At 41.2% G+C, this 19,239-nt stretch overlaps 1 protein-coding gene across 1 annotated transcript in view; it reads left to right on the top strand.

Moving 5' to 3' along the window:
• The window catches only part of ARFGEF2 (ARF guanine nucleotide exchange factor 2), a 63,982-nt gene extending 49,412 nt beyond the window's left edge, over positions 1-14,570 (top strand). Inside the window, exons 29-39 of the mRNA XM_014578138.4 lie at positions 84-214; positions 307-436; positions 920-1,055; positions 3,104-3,242; positions 3,326-3,380; positions 3,618-3,732; positions 4,068-4,198; positions 6,083-6,251; positions 7,951-8,089; positions 9,227-9,344; positions 10,867-14,570. Coding sequence (XP_014433624.4) covers positions 84-214; positions 307-436; positions 920-1,055; positions 3,104-3,242; positions 3,326-3,380; positions 3,618-3,732; positions 4,068-4,198; positions 6,083-6,251; positions 7,951-8,089; positions 9,227-9,344; positions 10,867-11,043 — 1,440 coding nt within the window. The 3' untranslated portion in view covers positions 11,044-14,570. The remainder of the gene's footprint in view (positions 1-83; positions 215-306; positions 437-919; positions 1,056-3,103; positions 3,243-3,325; positions 3,381-3,617; positions 3,733-4,067; positions 4,199-6,082; positions 6,252-7,950; positions 8,090-9,226; positions 9,345-10,866) is intronic.
• Positions 14,571-19,239: the final 4,669 nt, after the last annotated feature.

Raw genomic sequence — 19,239 nt, 5'->3', positions numbered from 1 at the left:
AGATGCAATTTAATTTTTACTTTTTGAAAACTTTTTAGGTATGACAATAGAAAAGTAATAACCTTTCTCTAAATATTTTTCAGGTATTGCAAGAATATACAAGCGATGACATGAATGTTGCTCCTGGAGACAGGGTCTGGGTCAGAGGATGGTTCCCTATTTTATTTGAACTTTCCTGTATCATTAATCGATGCAAATTAGATGTTCGGACAAGGTAATGAGGATATTTTGCTTTTTAGTTGCATTCAGCTATTGAAACTGATTGGAAACATCCCTTTTAGCATCTTATTTTTTCCCCTCATTTAGAGGCCTGACAGTGATGTTTGAAATAATGAAGAGCTATGGCCACACCTTTGAAAAACACTGGTGGCAAGATTTGTTTAGGATTGTGTTTCGGATATTTGACAATATGAAGCTCCCTGAACAACAGACAGAGGTAACAAAAGGCTTTTGAAGGATCCTGTTGTTGTGACACAATAAGAGATTTCCATAGGATTGTGAAATTCCATTTAATGAAATTCTGCTGTTCCTGGAAGGAGCCAGATTCTCAGTCCTAGTAGATTGACATCTGGTATCTTTTATTTTAAACAAACAAACAAACTTGGTTCAGCATGGACAGCAGCATTGTGTGTGTATTCCCACTCCACCTTGCCAATGTGCCTCAACTGTCTTCTGGAAGAACATACTCTAGAGGGGTAAGAGGATTTCAGTGTCCATGGCTTCGCTCTTGGTGTGTCTAGGACAGCCACCCTTAACGTACTTACAAGATCATTCAGTTTTATCCACACTATATTCCTCTCTTTACAATGCATCTTTTTGTATACCCATTCCTATCCCATGTACCATTATAATATGGGAACCCCTTCTTTCCATTCAGCACTTACCCTAACAAAAATAAAGGCCTGTCATTGTCTTTCAGAAATCTGAATGGATGACAACCACATGTAACCATGCACTTTATGCAATCTGTGATGTATTCACGCAGTTTTATGAAGCTTTAAATGAGATCCTCCTTCCTGATATATTTGCACAGTTACACTGGTGTGTAAAACAAGGTAGCTTATTTACACATATGACACTGTTTTTAAATGTACAATGTCTGGAATGCTTGCTTTAACTTTTTTCTCAATCAAAATAAGGAAAATAAACCACTATTTCTGTAAGTAAAACTTTTGCAAGGTTGTTGTTTTCATGCCATTTAATCCATTAGTGTTTTTTCTCCATCTGTACAATTTTTGCCAAATGAGTGTGCTGCAATAGTACTTACAAAAGATCTTTCATATGGAAAGAAAAAGAAGTTAATTATGTTAACACTTTGCCATTTATCCTTTCTTCATTTGGCAAAAACAGCACTTTTGGTTTGTTGAATGAATAAATTTAATCTTGTATTACTTTCACACTTCTGAAAATTATCCCTCTATTTAGAGAGCACAAAAGACCTACGGGGTTCACTACTATATATTTGTGTTGTCACTTCAAATGATGTAACATTTTTATGCAGATAGCACTGAATGTGTGGGGAAGAGTGGGAGGGAAAGGTGGCTTGTGAATACCTAACTCAAACTGTCTTCAAGTCCTCCCTTGTGCCTGGTTTATTTCATGGGAAACTGATTCAGAGCCCTGGACTGGGAATCAGGAGATGGAGTCTCTGTTGGTCACTGGCCTGCTGTGGGACTGTCAAGGCTTATTCCCCACTCTGGCATGATAAATGCAGAAGTGGGGGCCTGCAAAAGTACACCAAAACCTTATCTTTCCAGGCTTTGTTATAAAACTTTCCCCCGAAATCTTAAAAACCTAGATTTTGGGATAAAAATCCGCCACCACCCAAGTAATGATAAGAAACCAGGGAAGAGATCAGTTGGGAAATCTCAGCCCTAAAGTTAAAAACCAGGACACAAAAAACTTAATCAATACCAGGTTAATAAAAGTTCTCTCTTTCTTTTTATTATCACCACAATACTCCTGTTACAAGCATCGTGACTAGATGGAAAAGTCACCAATTAATAAATGTATGGGGAATTCCACCATGGGCCAAAACTTAGTTACAAAGGAGAGAGAAACCCATTTTTAAATGCACAGACATCAGATTCCCATTCCCAAACCATAAAACAATAAAACCTAATGGATTTATCTAAACTTTACCCTACTTACAAATAGTGTAGTCTTTTCTTGGAGACAGACATGATGTCTGTCCCCTTCAGTAGCTGGAGAGAAAAACCCAAAAATTCCTTTGTCCCAGTTAGGAATTCCTACCTACATTTATATTGGCTGCCTGTTACTTGGTTAGGTAAGGGACAAAGTTAACCCCTTAGTCCCCAGGCTGCTGGGTAACCCTCATGGTCATGACAGGGACCTTGCCCATAAACATTGTTTCTCTATGCCACTTTCCCATCTCTCTCTCTCTGGTCTGTCTGTTTAGCTTTCAGGTCCCTTGGAATAGGGATTCTAACTGTCTTAGTACATTTTGTTCCTGATCTTGGTGCTACTATCACACACATAATGATTACGCTCCAAGCAGGCTTTGAGCTATTGAAGACTTGATACAAATACCAGTGCCGCCATAATATAAATTGTACATAATGACTAGCAAGCACAGTAGGGCTACGTCTACACTGGCCCCTTTTCCGGAAGGGGCATGTAAATTTCACTAGTCGTCGTAGGGAAATCCGCGGGGGATTTAAATATCCCCCGCGGCATTTAAATAAAAATGTCCGCTGCTTTTTTCCGGCTTTTAAAAAAGCCGGAAAAGAGCGTCTAGACTAGCCCCGATCCTCCGGAAAAAGTGCCCTTTTCCTGAGGGTCTTATTCCTACTTCGAAGTAAGAATAAGACCCTCCGGAAAAGGGCACTTTTTCCGGAGGATCGGGGCCAGTCTAGACGCTCTTTTCCGGCTTTTTTAAAAGCCGGAAAAAAGCAGCGGACATTTTTATTTAAATGCCGCGGGGGATATTTAAATCCCCCGCGGATTTCCCTACGACGACTAGTGAAATTTACATGCCCCTTCCGGAAGAGGGGCCAGTGTAGACGTAGCCTAGATGTTTAATTCACATTGTTTGAATAGAAGAGCTCATAATGATTACTAAATAAGGATATTTATTTTACAGATAATGAACAGCTGGCTCGATCAGGTACAAACTGTTTAGAAAACCTGGTGATACTAAATGGACAGAAATTCAGTCCTGAAGTTTGGGACCAAACATGCAATTGTATGCTAGAAATCTTCAAAACCACCATTCCTCATGCGTAAGTTAGTCTAACACAAATTTTGGTTGGAGACCAGTTGTTATGTTTTACCTTAGTATTTATTATATTTCTCTTTTCTGTAGTTTGCTGACATGGAGGCCAGCAGGAATGGAGGATGATTCATCTGAAAAACATTTGGTAAGACTTCAGTTGCTCTGCTCAGAAATATGTAAATTTAGTATAAATCTCTTCTAAAGACGCATACAGAATTAAATGCAGACTGATGCTTCGGTCAATGGGTAATAAAGTCAAATACAAGATCTCAGTACTTTGATAGTAGAAAACGTAAGCCACATTAGTTATATCTTGTGAAAACTGAGTTGTGACACATGTACATTGGGTAAACAGAATTATATCTTCAATTGTCACTTCTAGGATGTGGACCTAGATCGCCAGTCTCTGAGCAGTATTGATAAAAATGCTTCAGAAAGGGGACAGAGTCAGTTTTCAAATCCCACAGATGACAGCTGGAAAGGTGGTGCTTATACAAGTAAGAATGTATTTCAGTGTTAGCTTTGCTTCCACACAATCTCTGATCACTGACAGACATTTAGTTACAAAAAGAGTTGTGAACTTATTTAAAATAAAAAAAAGTTTCAGGTCCCTAGTGTTTTAATGAAAACTTACTAGCCAAAGCATATAATCTACTCTACCATGATTGTAATGGAAAAAATGTTTGACTAGGCAAAATGGGACTTTAACGATAAAACACATAATAACTGGGTGTGGGAATATGAAATTTAGTCTTCTAGTTTAACACATACTTTATCATCATAAATTACTTCTAAAACTAGACTGAAAACTAGAGTTGCTCTATTCTATCAGACCAGAAGCTGTTTGCTGGCCTCCTTATTAAGTGTGTGGTGCAGCTGGAATTGATACAGACCATTGACAACATAGTATTCTACCCAGCAACCAGTAAGAAAGAGGATGCTGAGCACATGGCTGCAGCCCAGGTAACATATTGAAGATTCCAGACATCATTGTCTTTTGTCTTTGTATCTTACTGCCATAGTAATCATTAGCACTTTTTTTTTGTATTGCCTTACAGTTTGTGGAAGGCCTTGCAACCATTATGACTACTAAAAATTAAACAATTTGTTCAGTAGTTCCAGATTCAACTTCCCCTTTCTGGACAGACAGTGTAGACTTGCCTCTCCCCCTGTGTACCCTCTTAGGGTACGTCTAGACTACATGCCTCTGGCGACAGAGGCATGTAGATTAGGGTACCGGACATAGTAAAATGTCAGCTGATCAGCTGTTTGTTGTCTCAGCGCGGCAGCCATGTAAATTTAAATGAAGCGGCGATTATTTAAATCGCCGCTTCATTTTACTATGTCTGGTACCCTAATCTACATGCCTCTGTCGCCAGAGGCATGTAGTCTAGACATACCCTTAGAAGTTGAGCTCAGCTAAGTTGTTGTGGTTAAATGTCAAGGCTTATCCTCTGAGGCTGATAGGCTGTCTTCAATGACAAGTGCTTGACAATCAAACTAAACATTTCAAACCAAATGCCTTGATCTTGAGGTCACCCTGCCAGGCCACCCTGTTTGTTCCCATAGAGGCTTGGGCCAGGGTTTGTCTTAATCACTCTCACCAAGCTTGTTATCTTTTATATTTTATTGTGGGGAGATGGGGGAGAAGCTAATTTTGGGACTGTTTCCTGCCACTTGATAGTCTGTTATTGTGTTATGTTGAGAGGCTTGTGTGGTGGGTGCATGTCACAAATATAGAAAATAAATCTTATTTATTCAGTCCTGATTAAGGCAAAGAAGTTGAACACCTAAATTGTGCAGCATCTATTTAAATATATGGAACTACATATCTTGCTAGTTAGTTTGTTTTAGCAACTTCAGAGCTCTGCAGAGGCAGTATATCAGCCCCTATGGGAAGGCAAGTGCTTTGTGTCACTCAGCAGGATCTTTCTGTACTTTGAAATAGAGGTCTTCCCCTTTTTTGATCTAGACAATCGTCTTTCAATAGCTAATATAAATTACATCTAGCATTTTAGGAAAAACAGCTAGTCGGAAGGAAAGCACTTAATCACAGGACAGCACTGAACGCACAGCCCTGACCACCTTCTCCAAATCCGCGGTCTTAAGGAAACAGATATGTAGATATTTTGTGCCAAAAGTTTATGTAAATGGAATATACTCTACGTCAGGGGTGTCCAAACTTTTTTCAAAAAGGGCCAGATTTGATGAAGTGAACATGCGTGAGGGCCGACCATTTTGCCTGACATTCTTTGAACCATTAAAATTAAATGCAAATTAACTATTTTATGCAAAGTTTATTGCAAACGGCATACTTTTCATTTCGTCACATGGATGACAAATCTAAACAGGTGTTAAATCACTCTGCCTTTCATATCTGAAGGCCAGATGAAAAAAAAAATCCAGGAAGCTGAAATATGTGTCAGGAACATTGTAAAGTACATTACATATTATTGGTAATAAAGGTTGTCTGTCAACTTTTAAGTTAAAAAAATATGAACAGGAACATAACACCAAGTATACATGTTGTGTCCAAATATATTTATAACTGATTTAGACCAACTGACATTAACTGAGATTTTACAATGTATTCATCTCAATACATGTGGATTCGTTGGGGGCCATAAAAGATAGATATTGCCAAATTACCTGTGGGGCTGTATTAAACCGGAACACGGGCCGCAATTGGCCCGCGGGCCGGACTTTGGACATGCCTGCTCTACGTAATTAATGTGGATTTAGATATTTCAGTGTATAACACAACTGAGATTTTGGGGGGGTTTTTTGTTTGTTTCTTGTGCACCTCTTCTCCATGAACCACCCCCAATAACTTGATTTTCTCTGCAGAGAGATGCTCTGGATGCAGATATCCACATTGACACGGAAGAGCAAGGAATGTATAAGTATATAACTTCACAACATCTTTTTAAATTATTGGATTGTTTACAAGAGTCTCATTCATTTTCAAAAGCCTTTAACTCAAATTATGAGCAGCGAACTGTCCTATGGAGAGCCGGTAAGCACATGTTACTTAGTAATGGTTTTGAGCTTCCTTTTTTTTTTTTTTTTTTTTTTTTTAATGCCTGCATTTTTTTTAAATATTAGGAATGTGCAGTATAGTAAAAGTGACTTTTATCAAATGTACTATATATTAAAAGTTTTTAATCACGGTGTTTCTTAACTGATCTAGATTAGACTTGTCACTTTTTTCTGATTGCTTTTGATGAGTATTTCAATTTTGTAATTAAAGCCCTGTTTCATTTACAATAAAATAGAAACATGATGGGAGACGTATTTTATCTAATTCAGTTTTGTCAATATAAATGTGTATAGGGGGTTATTAATGGTAGAGGAGTTGGCTCAGGGAGCAATGGAATATGATCTTTTTGCATGGAAGTGCGCATCAGCATCAATCCTAGTTTTCTATGATTTTTTTTTTTTTTTAAATCTCCAGTACAAAAACATAATCTGCTTTTTTTACATGATTAAAATAGAATGCTGAACTTCAGTTTTCCTAACCACAATATATATAGATTCAGTGCAATTCCAGTTATCTGATCTAATTGGGACCAGAGCCAGATTGGGTAATCAAAAACTCCAATAATCAGGAGATTTTCAGCTGTCAGCTTTGGCTGGATTAATATGGAGATCTAGATCATGTAGACTCAGATAAACGGAGTTCTAATATAAGTTTTTATTTCTTCACAAAATGTAAAAATAAGAATCTTCGTAAAAATACAAAATCCACCTTTTGCATGGCAAATGGATTTCTAGGATCCCCATTGATCACTCATTAATCACTCATCACTGGGCCACCTAGTGGTGGTATCTTCGACCAACCTTGATCCTTGGTTGATAATTCTATACCAATTTAGGGAGCTATTTAAAAAAAAAAAAACTAAATCAAGCAGTGTTGTATGGCTCTTGCTTCTGACTTCAGGGTGTGTGAGAGATATGCCCATCCTGTCTCTTGAATAAAATGTCATATAAAACATACAAGAGTGTTTTGTGCTGAGCTGAGGTGTTTTTGTGGGACTGTGGATTTTAAACATGGGGATTTTAAAGGCAAATCCAAACATATGGGGTGCGTCTAAACTGGCTGTGAGAATTTGCGCAAGAACACTGACGATCTAATGTAAGATTGCCTGTGTTCCTGCGCAAGAACTCTGACGCTCCCGCGATAAAGCCCACTTGCGCAAGTGTTCTTGCATAAGAGGGCTAGTGTAGACAGGGACAGGAATTTTTTGTGTAAGAAAGCCCCGATGGCTAAAATGGCCGCCGGAACTTTCTTGCACAAAACCGGCATACTGGGCACAGATGCTTTTGCGCAAAGGCACTTGCCAATCTAGACGCTCTTTTGCGGAAATACTTTCAACGGAAAAACTTTTCCGTTAAAAGTATTTCCGCAAAATCATGCCAGTCTAGACGCAGCCATGTAGTTTTGCACATCTAAAACTCTGTGATGAATGATTTGTACACTATCTATGGCACCAGGACAAACCCTGCAAGTGTTTCCCTCAGATGCCATGTGAACAGCCTGCAGGATTAATTGTTTTTAAACATTTTTGTGTAATTAAGTTATACCTTAAAATTATGTATTCATCACTACAATAAGTTGGTCTGCCTACCTAGTATCCTTGAAATTTAATTATGCTTCTTGTTTCTAAGGTATGTGAAAATAAGTATGAATATATACATTTGTAACTGATTTCTAGGATTCAAGGGTAAATCAAAACCCAATCTTTTAAAACAAGAGACCAGCAGTTTGGCTTGTTGCTTGAGAATCCTCTTCCGAATGTATATTGATGAAAGCCGCAGAGATTCCTGGGATGCTATACAGCAGCGACTTCTAAAGTAAGAATGGCATTTTACCTAATGAATTTTGGACTCCTCTTTTTGGGGACTGTCAGTGGGGCCCTGACATTGATGGGGCTTCTGAGTCCTAGTGCAACACTAATAATGTTGCTATTCAAAGTAGCTGAGCAGATGGATCATAAATTGATTAGGGATAGAAAAGGGGGTCCTCTAATAAACAGATTTTGGCACCCAGAAGTAAGTCCATTGGGAGTGGTTACCATGTGGCCAGATACCCCTTCCCACTGGGGATGGGTACAGTCCAAGCACCATATAGCTCAATTCCTGATTAATCTTTTCAGGTATTTGTTGCATCACAATTTGGAACTTTGGCTAGCCAGAGGTTATAAAAATGTCTTCTTCACCCTTATCCTCCCCCTTTAGTATCTTCTTCAGATGAGCTTTTTCTGTACTCTGAAGTGGGTTTTGCCCACAAAAGCTCATGATGCTGTGTGTGTGTGTGTGTGTGTGTGTGTCAGGAGGGTAGCCATGTTACTTAAAAAAACTTTTAAAATGAGTAGTCCTGTAACACCTTAAATAAATATCAATATAAAGTGTGTCTGTGTGTCTGTGTCTGGGTACGTCTAGACTACATGCCTCTGTCGCCAGAGGCATGTAGATTAGGCTACCAGACATAGTAAAATGAAGCGGCGATTTAAATAATTGCCACTTCATTTAAATTTACATGGCTGCCGCGCTGAGCCGACAAAAAGCTGATCAGCTGTTTGTCGGCTCAGCGCGATAGTCTGGACGCGCGGGTGTCGACATCAAAGGCATTTGTTGACCACCCAGGTAAACCTCCTGGGATGAGGAGCTGATCAGCTGTTTGTCGGCTGAGCGCGGCAGCCATGTAAATTTAAATGAAGCGGCGATTATTTAAATCGCCGCTTCATTTTACTATGTCTGGTAGCCTAATCTACATGCCTCTGGTGACAGAGGCATGTAGTCTAGACGTACCCTCTGTGTCTGTGTCTGTCTGTCTAAGGTGCCACAGGACTACACATTTTTAAAGTTAGAGACTAATATGTCTACCCCTCTGAGAAAAAATACTGCTGATAGAGCTAGAGACATCTATATAAACGTGATTTGTTGATTGCTGTGCCCTTATCTGCACTTATCTATGTAATTTTTTTCTAGTGTATGCAGTGAAGCCTTGGCCTATTTTATCACAGTAAATTCAGAAAGCCACAGGGAAGCCTGGACCAATCTCCTATTGTTGCTTTTAACAAAAACACTTAAAATCAGTGATGAAAAGGTAAGATCTAGCTGGAAACAACTTCTGCTTGCATCCAAATATACTTTCTCTGATCTTCACTGCTGCTAAAAAGAATCTGTCTTATGAATTCTTTTGTATTTCAGTAGATGTGTTAACTTGATAATTTCCTTTGCTAAATTCATGAATTTTCAAATTTAATTCTTGTGAATGCTCCATAGTACACAGAGGGGACTGTCAATGAAATATACTTATTCTCAAAGTTGTGATGGAGAAATGTAAGATTATTTCTCCACTTAGCACGAATATAAACATATGCAATGTAAACTCATATAGTTCTTGTAGTTGTGGAAAAAATTCACAGCTATAAACGCAGAATACTCCTGGATTTCCTGCATCCCTCAGAATGACGTCCATACAGAGGAAAGTCACTGTGAAATAGCGAAGAAATATGAGGCTATTGGTACTCACTGCCATGTAGTTCACCCAGGCCATGTTTACACTAGGAAACTATTTCAAAATCACTAAATTCTACTTAACTCCCGGTTTTAACAAATTCAGGCTTGTGTGTCCTCATTACTGAAAAGCCTCGAAATTAGTCTGAGGCAGGCTCTGTTAATGTGGATTTGCTGCCTTGGACTCAGAGTCCCAGGAAACACTCTGGGGAGCTGTGGGAGGCCTCCAGGAAGAGGCCAGTTAGTATGATTTAGTTGCACTGGAGCATCCACACTAATATTATTTTGAAATTACTATTTTGGAATTGGTGTTATTCCTGATGAAAAGCAGAGTAGAGTTTGAATTCTGTGGCCTGTTGTTCTGAAATAATGGGCTTGGTAATGTGGATGCACTGCTTATAAATTAGAACTTGGAGGGTAGGGCTTACTTTGGAATAAGGTCCTAGTGTAGACCAGGACCCAGAGATTACATGTGGCACAGTTTTGCTTGAAGAGTTGTTTAACCAGCTGTCAATCATGTGTTAGTCAGAAATAGGGATGTAAAATCCTGTTTAAAATGTTAACCGATTAAACTATGTTTAAATGGTTAACCAGCCCACCAGAGCAGCCCCCCATCTGTGGTGTGGTCAGTGGGCCTGACAAGGCTGGAGGAGCCTCCTGCCCTTGTCCCGGTGCGCCTGCTGCACCACCTCATCGGATGGGGGCTGCTCCAGCCTGGCCAGGCACCAGTTAACTTGGTAAGCATGCTGATAAGCTAGTGCTTACTGGATAACCTGTTGGCCCTTTACATCCCTAGTCAGAAATAGTACAAAGCCAGAACTAACTAAACCTTTTATATTATTCTACAATATTGAACTTTACTATGCATAGTTATCAAAACAGGAAATTCCCAGCACAGAACTAGTGCACTGTCACTTTATCTGAAATGTATTCTTGCTACATTGCAGAGTAAGAAATTGGCTTTAAATGCGGCTTGAGCATTTGATGATTGGTCCTTTTTATCATTTAGAAAAACATAATGCCAGCTCCAGCATTTTACTGTTCTAACATTCTAAGTAATGGGAGTAACTTACTTTTTATTTTTGTTTTGCATTCTTTTTCCACAAAAGTTTAAAGCACATGCTTCAACTTATTACCCATACCTCTGTGAAATCATGCAGTTTGACCTGATTCCTGAGCTCCGAGCTGTGCTACGCAAGTTCTTCCTGCGTATAGGTGTGGTATTTAAAATCTGGATACCGCAGGAGCAGTTACGGACAATTGGAACCCGTTTGCCTTCCTGGTAGTCCCAAGTAAGATTGACCATTGCTGCTTATTCACACAGCTTTAGTCATGCTACATTCAAGGAATGGATTCAAGAGGAGGAACAAAAGTCATTGGTACCTCTCAATAATGCAAGAAAGCAGCAGATCATCAGGATGCCATTTTTGGAAAAACAGATTTTTGTTCTGTCCACCCTACAAAAATATAGCTATTAGCAGTTCAGTGATTTTTATTTAAGTTGTTGCCTACAGAGTTAACAAAGTAGATGTAAAGTCTGTTTCAGTGCTAGTCATTCTTATGGTTAATTCAGTTTCTGCGGATCAGTTACTTGTTTGGTCTTATACCTTTCAGCTTATTACCATAAATCTGCTGGAAAGGATTCCTCATTGGAAATTACTTCCCTTCAAAATACTGAATTTGGTTGTACAGACTTGTGATGTTAGCACATATATTAATAATAAAATATATTGCAATGGCTAATGGCCTCCAAAAGATCATGCTGGATTTTTTTTGAGTGCAGATAACTAGAACAGTTAGTGTGTGTGTTACTCTTTTGTGGAGTGGCTGTAGATACACCAATTGGGGGGAACGCTTTCCTCCTCCAGATTACGTAGTGAGCCATTTTAAAACACTTTAGCCGTGTTTACCCTTCCAGGATCAGTTTGGTTGTGTCAGGAGTACGTAGTAACACATACTGTCAGTGGACTCAGAAAAATCTCAAATTATTAGGAACTGGAAAGCTATTTAAATTCTTCATTGCCTTTTATATTTTTCCTGATTATCTAGATGAGATGTAAAATTAAAGAATAGGATTATTTATTTGATTTTTCTTTAAAGTGCACACTGAACAGATTAAGTAGAAATGAGACTGGTTTATCAACCTTTTTTCCCTTTGCTCTGAAATACATATTCAGAAGAGTCCATTTAGTTAGAAGTAATCTCTTTTAACATATCAGGACATTATCTGTGTTTACTGCCAGTTTGTGAGTATTGGTTATTTTAATGCTTCAACTTGCAAGTTCTCTCAGTCTGGCTCGGCAAAATAAAGCCTAGTTTCCACCAGGACTGCTTTAATTTTTCGAACTTAAGCACACGTTTTCCTATTTATTAGAGGTGACTATGAAACAAACTTGTGATTTAACATTACAGTTTTATTAGACCTAGTGACTTCAGTTTTTTTTAAAAGACCAGACTGCAATATTGTTGATGCAATGATTTCTCTGATGCACTTCAATTTTAACTGAAGTTCAACAGAATTGAACCTGTCCATAGGATTAACTGTATTCACAAGTAACTTTTTAAATGAAGACAGTATAGGATCCACATGGAGGGGTGGCAGGAAAATTGCCACCCTCCTTAATGTATTAAGAATGCAAATGGAAAAAGTGTTATCCAGCACTGTTTGTGCTACCCATATTTGCATACAAGAACTATGTAAGTGTTAATTGAATGAAATAAAACATTTGCCTTTAGTACTTTTATTTTGTAAATAGAGATTTTTTTTCCTGCTAGTGCAATCAAAATTAATATAGCATTGAAAAATTCAAGCTTTGGATTTGATGGGGATTCATTTTTTGTGGGTTTCTTCAGAGTCAGAATGGTGCTCTTACTTTATGTTCATGTAGCTTGTTTTGTCCAGAGTGCTGTATGGTTGTCACCTTCTTTATTTTGTCTCTTTAATTTTTCTACCAAAGAAAAGTAAATTGCAGCTAGGCTTTTTACTTTAAGTATACATTAGAAGAAATATATAAATTCTTTCAATGGAAAAGAATATATGGCTATATTTTACCATGAATAAAAACTGAAAAATAAGTAATTGCACATAACTAACATGCTACATTTAAAGTTGGTATCTGTCCTTTATATGGCATTGTAAAGCGTAGCAGTCACTTATTCCCTGCTACTGTATCATTTAATCCGTCACAGTAAGAAAATAAATAGGACTATTTATTTACATGTTATTTCTCATGTTTGAATGTCACTCTCCCTGTTAATGAATGTACAGTATATGACATTAGTCCTATCTCCTGTTAAAACATTACCGTTCAGGTTGCATGCTTTCTGTCCCTTTTAGACAGCATGAAAGCAATACAACTGACGTCTTTAAATACAATCTACAATAATTGAACTTTTTATTTTTCCCCAAATTTTCACAACTGTTTCATTATGGGTTTTCTTGCAGTATAAAGTAGTTTTAATGAACAAGTCTTTATGCTTATGTGAATACTCAAGATAAAAAAAAAACTAAGAGCCTTTATCAATATTGGAGAGCCTTTAACACACAGCCTTAGGGTTGTGATTATTTCCTTAGTGGTTCCTTATGAAAGGATTTTACTGATCTATATGCCATTTATAGACTGCTAAAAATTGATGAATGATCATACATGACATCTGAAATATTCTAGATTTTACCAGGTAGTGCATGAGGTGAGGAGAAACTATAACAGCCTTATTCTTGTCTCAGAGGTTTCAAAAAAAAATTGATTGTACATACTAGATGCAAAGAGACTGGTGCATTAGTAAAATGTTAATGTCTGAAGCCCTTAATTTTATATCCGACGTTTGCATCATTGTATCTTTGGAAAGACAATAATCTACTGATGTGATGATAAAAGGAAGTCAAATTCCAAGAGTAATCAACTCTGGCTCACATCGTGAACCAGGGTCTGCTGGCACAAACTCCCAGTGTGGAGTCTCATTGGCTTCTACAGGACTACATGTGAGGAGTCCATGTTAGCATATTCTGATAAGGATCTAGGCCTCTGTGTGCATTACACAATTATATTCAGATACTGTATTTAAATATTTAAAATGTTACACAACAAATGACAGTCTTATAATTTAATGGTATTAATGTGGAGTATCTGCATGTTTTTATAATTTTGTTTCTTTTTACTGGGATCCTTTGAAGGGCGTGGACAGTGGGAGAGTTGTTAATTTGCTAATTAGAATAAACTCCCAAAATTACCCTCATTCTGGTGCTTCTAGTGCTTATGTTGCAAGTGGAATATTACATTGAACCTTGTTTTTTGTTTTTCTCCCTATATGATTTCCCTTAATTCTACAGCTTCTAAAATGCAGACACAGCAAAACTGTAGTACAAGTCCTCTAGCTAAAAAAACCTGACGTATTGAGATAGTGACAAATGTTTTAAAAGAATAAAAAAGGACCCAGAATATTCTATCATTGACCTGCAGTAAATTTACAAGCTTTCTAAGCTACAGCTCACTTAAAATGTCTTTAAATTTTGTTCAATCACTTTTGCAACTTCGAACAAAATGTTTTCTGTGTACAATGTATGTTTTATGTATGTAAAATGCCTAAATTGATTACTAGTTACTTTTTGTTAAAGATCTCCATATTAAGTGCATTTAATATCAGTAATTTAATGAAAAGCATTCCTTGCCCAATGGATGTATACATTTTTGAGAGAGTAATAGAAATTATATAATATGAAAAACTATGTAAAGTTTTCTACATAAAAATATTGTGTATAATACTGATAATTCATGCTTTAATCAGGTGGTAAATCAATAAAGTTTTAAAAAGTGAAGTGGTTTTTAATGATTAAAACTGATGTGAAACTATTTTGTGGCACATCTAGTTTGTGAGATGTAACCATTCATGTTTTCAAACTTCTGACCATCAAAGCTTTTGGTTTATGGCGAGTGACAAATAGAAGTGATGGTAATCTAAGTTCCCTGTAGACCACACAGCTGCCTACTTAGCGCTGTGCAGGGCAGGGACCTATGGCAGCTGGGGGACAGCCATTCCACGTCCAACCTAGCTTGCCCTACAATCTGCTGCAGTCAGGGCAGCCTAGCCCTAGCCCCAGCCGCAGTCCTGCTGAGGCCGCCTGATCCTGCTGTGGCTGTAGCAGTGCCGGAGCTGTTACAGAATAGAAAGGTGCCTTCTACCTCTCCCCCAAATCCCAGGTACTACTGTGGGGATAAGACGTAATTGTTACCCTGTAGTTGCAAACAAATGGGAGTTAAGAAATAGAATAACCACAGTAGGTATAACACACATTACCATGTTGCTGTAGGTCTTTGTCTCATCTTAATCCTTCTGCCCAGGATCATAATTATTAATGCAAGGGGGAAGAGCATAAATATGCACACTTCAATCAATGTAGTATTTTTGTGCTCAGATGAATGTTTGGCCTAGTAGCTTCTGGAATCAGTAACATGTTGTGGGAAGTGCATTGACCTATATCCCCCTAAATATTATGGATTAAGATAGTACCTACTGTCCACTATTAATTTCCTGTAGGTCTGTAATAGTGTAGTCAATTAACCGATAAGCAAAAGCTTATAGATTAATGCTATAGACTACATGCATTTCTCTCCCCCTCCCCCTGTACCTTGCCTGTAAATTTAACCAGCTGGCCAGGAACCCTGCTTGCACCAGGTCTGGGACTTGCACTTTACATGCAGAGCCACAGCAGAAGTATTAGGAGCCAGGCTCAGTTCTGGCTCGGGCTGGGTTTGGGAGCTCAGTGCCCGCCCCCACTCCCTGGACAGGGTCTGCTGCCATCCTGCGTTGCTGCCTCTGTTGCAGAGGCAGCAGTGTGGAGTGGCAGGGCTCCTCAGGAGTGGGGCTAGAGTGCAGTGTCTGCTGGTCCCACCCCTGGGCTTATAGCATAGTCGAGTAACCGATAAGAACTCATGAGGTATTTAACATCCCTAGTTTCCTCTAGTGTTCCATAATACTGCTGTTAAGTTACTAGAGTGGTCTATATCCAAACCTTTTATCTGGTCTGATTTATTAGGCATCCAGTTTCATGATTAGGTTTAAAACTAGTTCCTTTTTGGGAAATGTTCCTATAGCCCTTCTTTTACTAGACTGTTCCAAGGAGTTTATGGAGGTGAGGCAGGGAAAGGCTACCACTTACAAAAACATGTAGAAGTAGTGGGAGGGGGATGAGGAAAGGTGGTCAGGAGTCTAAGCTACCCCAAAGCCATAATGAATTATCTTCTGTTTTGCTTTGGATGCATGGATCTTACACATGTGGTGTACTTCCTCCAGTACAAACTAAGGCTACGTCTAGACTACATGCCTCTGTCGCCAGAAACTGTGTAGGTTTCCTTTGCAGAGAACAGATCAGATAGAGCAACTGCTTTGTCAAACATGTTCCCCCACAGGTAATGTGGTCTTTTGTCTTAAACCCTCACTGCAAGTTAAGAATATAGTAACTGTATGAAGGAGAATTACTCTGAGGACATTTAAGGTACGTCTAGACTACATGCCTCTGTCGCCTGAGGCATGTAGATTAGGCTACCCGGCATAGGAAAATGAAGCGGCGATTTACATAATCGCCGCTTCATTTAAATTTACAGGGCTGCCGCGCTGAGCCGATCAGCTGTTTGTCGGCTCAGCGCGGTAGTCTGGACGCGCGGGTGTCGACATCAAAGGCATTTGTTAACCACCCAGGTATGCCTCATCTCTGGCGACAGAGGCATGTAGTCTAGACGTACCTTAAATGTCCTCAGAGTAATTCTCCTTCATACAGTTACTATATTCTTAACTTGCAGTGAGGGTTTAAGACAAAAGACCACATTACCTGTGGGGGAACATGTTTGACAAAGCAGTTGCTCTATCTGATCTGTTCTCTGCAAAGGAAACCTACACAGTTTCAAAGGAAGAACCTAGGAGCTAAAAATCATCAACAGATAGACTGAATATATGATTTATTATAACAATCTATAACCCACTTTCCCCTCTGAGTAGAGGAGTTGTACAGGCCATTTCACCTTGAATGATCCATTGAAATGTATTAAGTAGTTAAGCTAAACAGTATGTTGTTCTTTGTAAGTGGCTGACACACTTAATACACATCTCTGCCTCCCCCCCCCCCCCCCCCAAAAAAAAAAGCTCTGGGCAAACTCAAAAGCTTGTCTGTGCCCTTGACAGAACTTGGTACCATAATTGGGCTGGGCTAGGCTGGGCTGTGGAGGCTCTGGGGGCTGGGGTAAACAGCCCACCGCCTTCCCTTCCACCGTGGCTGTTGTGAGAGGCATGTCCTGCCTCACCTCTCAGCCAACCAATGCTGGGTAGGCACAGGGTCTCCTGGATGTGGAAGAGCTGTGCAGAGCGTGGCATGGCAGCCTTAGAACAGTTTCAGCATGGGCAGGAGTGCTTAGCTAACAGGAGGCAGTGCAGGGCTAGGTGGGAGTGGGGGGAAAGGGCAGACACTAGTGTGCTCCAGGGGCAGGGTTAGTTCTGGGGAGCTCTAGTAGGTGGGGGATGACTCTGAGGATAAGCTAATATGGGGGGCTGACGCTGGAGTGTCCAGGGTGGGGAGCTGGCACTGGGAGGCTCGGGGGGGGGGCTAGTAGTGAGGGAGCAATGGGGGCAGAGCTGGCACTGGGGGTCTCTGGGAATGGGGCTAATATTGGGGGTTGACACAGTGAGGGGAGCACTGGAAACAGGAGGGGTCTGGTAGTGGAATGCTTTAAGGGGTGGGGACTAGCACTGGGAGGCTCTGAGGGTGGGAGGCTGGCACAGGGTTGGGTACAGGAGATTCAGGGGTTAGTGACTGGTGCTGGGGGGTAATGGAGGGGTGGGGGGCCTCTAGGGCTGGCACGGGGGGTGGGGCTTGAGGCCAGGGTGTACCACAGCCCTGGCCCCCAGAGCCGCCTCAAACAGCCAACTTCAGCTGCAGCAGTTGCCACATAAGCCAAAGATGGCTGGCTGCAGTGGCTTGGGGGGGGGGGGCTTTTGGCAGAATATGCAAATAACTTGTTACCAGTCTGCCAAAAGTTTGTGAATTGGTTTGCTGGTCTGCAGCATAAAAATGTTGGGAACCCCTCCCATAACAGATATTCTTCGAGTGGTTGCTCATGTCCATTCGAAGTAGGTGTGCGCACCGCATCTTCTGGAGCGTTTTCCCTAGCGGTACCCGTAGCACCGGCAGGGCACCCCCTGGAGTGGCGCCACCATGGCGGGGCATAAGTACCCCTGCCGGCGCTGCCCCACCTCAGTTCCTTCTTACTGCAGTGACGGTCGTTGGAGCGTCTCCATATCTCTCAGTCTCTTAGTTAGTTAATGGTTCCCGTTCTCACATTGGTTTGTAAATAGTTCTTGTAGTTAGATAGTTAGGTTCTTTGTTTTGTTCCTTCCCCCTTGGAGGTAAAGAATTCCAGGGCCGCAAGGCTTCAAGATGTGAGCTGACTGCGGGAAGTTTATGCCCAGAGGCGACCCACACGACAGCTGTCTTAAGTGCTTGGGTGAGGCTCATCTGGCTATTGCCTGTAAGATCTGCAAGTCCTTTAAGCCCCGTACCAGAAAAGAAAGGGTTTCCCACCTGAAGCTTCTCCTCATGGAGACAGCGCTTCAACCGGTGCCGCCGGAGCAGCCTGCGGTGCGCAGCGCAGCGCACCGGCTTCCACACGGGAGGCTCCTCACCGGCACCGTGCGTCGGCGTCGAGGTCTCGGCACCGGTCTCACTCTCCTCCGACTAAGAGAGTGAAGAAATCCCGGGGAAGGTCACCATCGTCGGAGGCTCAGCTGGCTACGGCTTCGCCCCAGCATGGCCCAGGTCGGCATGCTAAAGTGGCTTATGCGTCAGGACTGCCCCATGTGGGGTCAGTACCGATCGCTACTTCGGCACCCTTCTCAACGCCGAACCGTCAGTCTCAGGGAGTTTCCAGCCATGCGCGAACTTCGTTGCAGATGAGCTCCTTGCCAGCTCCCTGCCTGGCAGTGCCGATACTGTATCTGAGTAGCCATGTGGCGTCCACTCAGACATCCCTCTCCTCCATGGAGGTCACTCAGGAGCCGGCGTCGTTCTGCGTGCCTTCATCTGCACCGGGCCTGGGAATCCTGGTGCCACAGCCATTGGCGGCATCTCACCCAGCACCGAGCCTGAGCACCTCAGTGCCGCAGCTGCTGGCGACTCAAACGGCACCGGGCCTGGACACCCCGGTGCCGCAGCTGCTGGCGACTCAAACGGCGCTGGGCCTGAGCACCATGGTGCCGCAGCTGCTGGCGACTCTACCGGCACTGGGCCTGAGCACCCCAGTGCTGCAGCTGCTGGCAACTTATCAGGCACCGGGCCTGGGCACCCTGGTGCCGCAACTGGCAACGTTGCAATCGGCACCGAGTCTGGGCGCCCCAGTGCCGTAACTGGGTGCCGTAGAACCCTCGGCACCGGGTCTGGGTCCCTCGGTCCTACAGACAGTATGGCCCCAACGTACTCATGTGGGCAAGCCCGAGTC

This window comes from Pelodiscus sinensis, chromosome 17 (genome assembly GCF_052426305.1).
Source record: "Pelodiscus sinensis isolate ZL-2025 chromosome 17, ASM5242630v1, whole genome shotgun sequence".
Taxonomy (NCBI): Eukaryota; Metazoa; Chordata; order Testudines; family Trionychidae; genus Pelodiscus; species Pelodiscus sinensis.
The sequence above is the reverse complement of the archived record's forward strand: the minus strand, read 5'-3'. Positions and strand labels throughout refer to the sequence as shown.